The sequence below is a fragment of the Peromyscus californicus genome, unplaced genomic scaffold (genome assembly GCF_007827085.1).
Source record: "Peromyscus californicus insignis strain IS unplaced genomic scaffold, ASM782708v3 Scaffold_3__1_contigs__length_106647218, whole genome shotgun sequence".
Classification (NCBI taxonomy): domain Eukaryota; kingdom Metazoa; phylum Chordata; class Mammalia; order Rodentia; family Cricetidae; genus Peromyscus; species Peromyscus californicus.
This window is the reverse complement of record NW_026294551.1, coordinates 106186815-106192814: the sequence shown is the minus strand read 5'-3', so window position 1 is coordinate 106192814 and position 6000 is coordinate 106186815. Positions and strand designations below refer to the sequence as shown.

The following is a 6000-nucleotide window of genomic DNA, read 5'->3' as shown; positions in this document are numbered from 1 at the left end:
ACTTTTCCAAAGCCCAACTCAATATGTTAAAAGAAAAGAAAAAATGAGACAGGGAATACGGATACTGAAAAAGCCAATCCTTCTACTAAATGCTACTATAACTGGAATGACACACAAACATTTCCCCCAAATAGCTGCGAAAAAGCTGACTTCAATAGAAAATGTTAAAGAACAGATTCAGTGTGAACAGATTGAGCATGAGGCCCTGACTACTCTTAGTACCCACATAAAAGCTGGGCAAGATGGTATACTTCTGTAACCCTACCCTGCAGGGCAGAGAAAAGGGGGTTCTTGGAGCTTGTTAAATGAACTCAAGTTTAGTAAGAGAACTTACCTCAAAAATAAGACACCAAACATTGACCTCTGTGCACACGTGCCCCACACACTCACCCAAACACCTACATACACCACCCATACAACTGAGGAAGGTACCAGATGCTGACCTCTGATCCCCATACATGTGCACACATGTGTCTCCAAATCCACACAAGCAACTACATATACCCACACACAAAACACTTATCCCAATATTTTATTACTTGGCTAAACTAACTTCAGGGCCATGTGCACAGACATGGAAGGACCAAACACAACAGCAAAGCAGGCATTTTTTTTATTTTATTTTATTATTTTTTTTAATATAAAAAATAAAGTCCATCTTTTTCCAGATTAGAATGTCTAAGTGGAACAAATAGCCACAGAGCTTAAAACCACTTTGTGAATGTCAGTAGCACTCCAAGTTCTAGGTCCAATTCAAGGCCAGTTTTGCCCCATCTACTAGAAAATAAGTTAGTAGCAAAGTGAAGGCCGTTTAGCTCTGGAAATTAGTGTGCGATTGCTTCCCATTGAGGACCAAGCATGAGGCAGTGCTTCACCCCAGACCAGACAGTTCCTGCACTGATTTCTCCACATCCCAAGGGAGAGTCCGCCAGCGATCTCAATCTGATGTTTTAGTCACCCTGGTTATTCTATGGTGTCTGGATGAAGTCTTGTTCTTAGGGATGGCATAAAAAAGGCCAGTCCAACTCTGAGTTGTCCTGATGCAGAAGTCACTCCAACATTAGTGCAAGGGACTCAGGAAAGATAGGAGGCAGGATTTATCTACAGAGGATAATCTCCCACTGACCTAAGAGTCAGACACACCTCTAAAATCCTGAGGCAGATTAAAAGTGTCAAAGGGCTGGGCAGTGGTGACATACATCTTTAATCCCAGTACTTGGGAGGCAGAGGCAGGCAGATTTCTAAGTTCAAGGCCATCCTGGTCTACATAGCAAGTTCCAGGACAGAGAAAGGTGGCAAAAGTACACAATCATAGTTTAAAACAGCCCTATGCCTCTGTAATCTCCCAGTCCTAGACACAATTTAATCATGCTGTAAAAGCACTGGCAGAATATTCCAGAAGACAGCTCCAGTTGGAAATAGGCTGCAGAGGAGAGCTCCTGAACTGGGCTCTAGTCCCCCTGAAGAATATTATGCATATTCAAAACACCTCTGGAGGCCATTAAAACCCTAGGTAGCCAATGACAGGGTAGCCCCATCATCCATACCTTAGAACTGCCTGCTCTGGGGGGTGAGGAGGATACCAGCTCATTTCTATGGCACACACACTGCCAGGGACTGGGACACATTACGGGGATGACGCTGAGTCTATGGCCAACAGCCTTAGTCAGCTTAGGCTGCACAGCACAAAGTAAATGCTGGTGATGCTGGCTCTTATTTCTCAAATTAACTTGAAAATTCAACAACCAAAAGCTGAATATAAGGGGGTAAGACAGTAAGGCAGGTGAGGGCGCAGTTCCCATTGGTCCTAAAGCAAAAGCTTGACCACATCCTGGGTGGATGGCAGCGCTGGTGATGAGAGCTGTGAGGCTGGCTTTCCAAACTCCAAGCGTTTTCCTGACCTTCAGACAGAGCAAATCATATTTAACAGAGAGACAGCAGTATCCCAGTGCCTAGCACAGAGCCCCCAGGGTTCTAGGAGTGCATGTCAAGAACAGGAACAAGTCTCACAGGGTCTCAATTTTCTCTCCTGTGAAATGAAGAAAAGGATACTGGCTACCTGGTTCCCTGATTCCAAAAGCTGCAGAAAAGTCCCCAATCTCAGAAGACCCTACAAAAGTGTCACATGTCACTTCTTGGTCATTTCATTCAGAGTGGGGAGTGCTTAGAGGTGAGCCCAGGGACTTGTGTCTACTGAGCAACATTCCCAGTTCCTTGAATTAAAAAAAAAAAAATTAAGGTTGAAGAGATGGCTCACCAGGTAAAGATATTTGTTGCTTAGCCTAAAGATCTAAGTTCAATCCCAGAATCCACACAGTAAAAAGAACTGACTTTTTCAAGTTGTCCTCTGACCTTCACACGTGCACTATGGAAAATACACTTGGGCACATGTGTGTGTTCACACACACAAGAAATGTAATGAAAAAATTTATTTTAAATAAAAATTTTGACTGTGCATGGTGTTATGTATGCCTTTAATCCTAGCACACAGGAGGCAGAGACAGGCAGCTCTTTGGTCTGCACAGCCCTTCAAGCCCCAGGCCAGCCAAGGCTACACAGTGAGGCCTGGTCGTAAAAATAAATAAATACACTTAAAAATCTGTGTTTAAAGGTCCAGAAGCTAAGTGTGCACTGTGGATCAATTCATTTCCCTGTGTGCCTGCCTCACACCTGTCAGACTGACATGGCCTGGGTCCCAGGGCAATGCATGCTTCTTTTGGTGAATTCCTAGCTCTAGAGGCCACTATGGGCTTCCCTTAGGCAAGAAAATAAAAGAAGTATTGGCAGTCAGTTCTGTCTCCCATTCCTGTGGCTGTTTTCAGGATCTGGTCCGACTGGACAGACTCAGTCCATTTAGTTTCTTGAAGGTTCTACAGATTTAAAAACAAAGGCTGGGCAACAGCTCAGGTGGCAAAACCCTGCAGCAGACCTGAGTTTGATCCTCAAGACCCATGTAAAAAAACCAAATATGGTGGCTCATGCTTTTGATCTCAGCACTGAGGAAGCAGAGGCAGGTGGATCCCTGGGGCTTAGTTGCCTACTTGATGAGTTCCATGCCAGTCAGATTCTGTCTCAAAAATCAAGGTGGACAGCACTTGAGGAACACCACTTAAAGTTGACCATGGGCCTCCACATACACAAGTACATAGTGTATCCCAATTCACAAAATGTTCTAGGGGAAGTGCAACTCCCCAACAAAAGGATTTGAACAGGACCTTCTCACAGTGCAGAATCACATTACAAACACTGCTCTCTCCTTATCTGCCTGTCAAAATTCAGACATCATCTCATTTGGCCTTAAGCAAGGGGCTTATTCAAGGCCAGCCTAGGCTACAAAGGAAGTCTCTGTGACATTAAAAGGAAGTAGAGGCTAAGGTTTGCTGCAATAATCTTACAACCTTAAAACTAGAGACCAGGTGGGCTAGTGTCTGATCTGGAGCAGCTTAGTACCTCCTGATAGACTTTATCAAAGGTACTGACCCTTTATCTCCTACATTGGTGCTGCTTGGCCGTCTGTCACCACCATTTTTGGTTCCTCGCCCTGAAGCTAGACCACTTGTTCGGCTTGGGGAATGATCATACACGAAGTTCCTGCATGATGCTAGTTTGGACTCCAGGGCCTGGGAAGAAACATACTTTCATCAGTCAAGGTATAGACAAGGGGCTGTAGAAGTAGCCAGCTTGAAGAGGGAGGGAGTGCTGGCCAAGTATGCATGAAGACCAGGGTTTGATCCCCAGTGGTACATAAACTAGGTATGGCATACCTATAAGCCCAATATTCAGGAGGTAGAGACAGGAGAATCAGAAGTTAAAAGTTATCTTCAATTACATAGCAAATTTGAGGCCAGCCTGGGCCATGTAACCCTATTCCTATCACACCCTTCCCCACCCCTCAAGGAAACAAAAAAGACAGGAACATAAAAGTATAAGAGCCACTGGGCATGATGGCTTTGACCCAAGCCCTTAGAAAGCAGGGGCAGGCAGATCGATGTGAGTCCAGTCAGACCAAATTCCAGATCCCTTGCCAGCCTGGTCTATATAGTGAGCTCCAGGACAGCCAGAGTTACAGAGAGAGACTATCAAAAAACCAAATAGAGCATGGGAGCCAGGGAAGAGAAAACTACCAAAATTATGTTCCCAAGATTCTGAGGGGTCCTCAGTGGAACTTAGTGCATCTACAAGGACTAAAACTCCCCACCTAAAATATCAAGAAGCTTCCCAGAAAATCATTAACTCCACCTAGTGAAATATGAGCTACACATGGTGGTGCACACCTGTAATCCCAACACTCAAGGGACTGAGGCAGGAGAATTACTGTAAGTTCTAGGCCAGCCTAGGTGACATAGCAAGACCCTGTGTCAAAAAACAAAAAAGAAAAAAGAACTACCCTCACCAAATACTAACAATAGTACTAATCATCTTCTGGAACCATTCACTTGTTTACATCATTAACCCTGCACAGAGGGTCAAACAAGGCCTTGAACTTGGAAGAAACAAGCCTAAAAACCCAAAGACCTACAGATCTGTGTATGTGGCGGGGCCCCAAAACAGCTTGACCATAACAGCTGCTGTGACAGGCTTAGAGGCCTACACACAGCTTCTGTGACAAGCTTACTGGTAGGCAACACCCAGATCCAGGAAAAGCCTTAAGCTGATAAGGTGGCCAGATGTCCCTGCGACTAGTACGCACCTATTTCCCCTTCTTACCAAGACACCCCTAGACAACTGTCATCCATTCAGGGTCCTGAACCCTGGAAATCCCCTCACCCCAACCTCTGCTATGATAAAAACCCCACCCCACCTGAGCTCAAGGCTCCCTGCTCTCACCGCTGTGTCGGACAGACAGAGGGACCAAGCTCCAGAGCTTGAAATAAAGGCTCTTTGCTTTTACATATGGGATTTGGTCTCCATGGTGGTCTTTTGGGGGTCCCCGTGATCTGGGCATAACAGTGTATGCAAGCAGACCCATGTGCGTGTGCATGTGCGTATTCTCTTTCTGCCTCAGGCCAGGCCTGGCTGACATTAGATGGCCTTCAGGCATAGTTTCCAAAACTGAAAGCACAACTACAAAGGATTCTCTGTGGCTGTAGGAGGACAAAAGCCCCCTCCTTGTGATTAACATAGAGCCAGGAAGGTCAAGGCTCTCTATTCTTAAGATGTTCTATAATCATAGACGGAGAGAGGACCAACCCATTTTTAAATGGCCTTTGGATTTTTTTTTCCTTCAAATTAAGAAACAACCTATAACTGAGCATTGTAGCCCACAACTATAATTTCAGAATTTGGGAGACTGTGAGGCAGGAGGACTGCAGCCAGTATGAGGCCTGAGATACAAAATGAGACCCAATCTTGAAAGAAAGAGACACAAACACAGACACCACCCTATTATCCCAAATTACTTGGGAGGAAAAATGGAAGCTGCCTGAGAAGGAAAAGGGGACCTGGATTCTGAGCACCTTACCCCTCTGCAATGAAACTCTCACCTCATGAGCTAAAGGATGCTCAGAGGTGTAGAAGGATCAGGCACATCTAAAACTCAGGTCTCTGTGAAAGTGGAAAAAGAAGCCCTGTCTAGAAAAACCTTCAGACAAAAAACCCTTCAAAGGCTGGAGCTTACCCCAACTTTCCGAAGCAGGTCCCCAACGATGTTTAGGGCTGATATCCGGGCTGCAGGTGTGAGTGGAGTCCCACTATTAGAACTGTCCAGACCTGGGTGTACAAGAAGAAGCATGGGTCACACAGTATCCTACAGTCTGTGTAGGGTGGGGATGAACTCAGACACCTCCCCTTTGACTCTGGTCACCATTAAGGAGTTAACTGGACAACATGCCAAGAGTCTACCAGTCTACTTTTTGAGTTCTTGGTAAGATTATCTTAAACATCTATTTCACAGGTCAGTCTTTTTAAACCAAGTTAAGGCATGTTAACATTAACAATGACCAGGATAGCCACAATTTTGGGAGGGAGAGGCAGGATCCTTCCTGTCAGTCTGGGCATTAG

At 45.2% G+C, this 6000-nt stretch overlaps 1 protein-coding gene across 7 annotated transcripts in view; it reads right to left on the bottom strand.

Annotated features, from left to right (window-relative positions):
* Nucleotides 1–603: 603 nt before the first annotated feature.
* The window catches only part of Nde1 (nudE neurodevelopment protein 1), a 32115-nt gene continuing 26718 nt past the window's right edge, over nucleotides 604–6000 (bottom strand). For 5 of the 7 annotated variants that reach the window (XM_052759601.1, XM_052759603.1, XM_052759602.1 and 2 more), the window contains exons 7-9: nucleotides 5618–5709; nucleotides 3481–3620; nucleotides 604–1901 (exon numbers count right to left, since the gene is read on the bottom strand). In XM_052759601.1, coding sequence (XP_052615561.1) covers nucleotides 1808–1901; nucleotides 3481–3620; nucleotides 5618–5709 — 326 coding nt within the window. In that variant the 3' untranslated portion in view covers nucleotides 604–1807. Of the gene's footprint in view, nucleotides 2214–3480; nucleotides 3621–5617; nucleotides 5710–6000 lie in introns of all 7 variants that reach the window. The other 2 variants (XM_052759604.1, XM_052759605.1) reach the window with 2 other exon arrangements.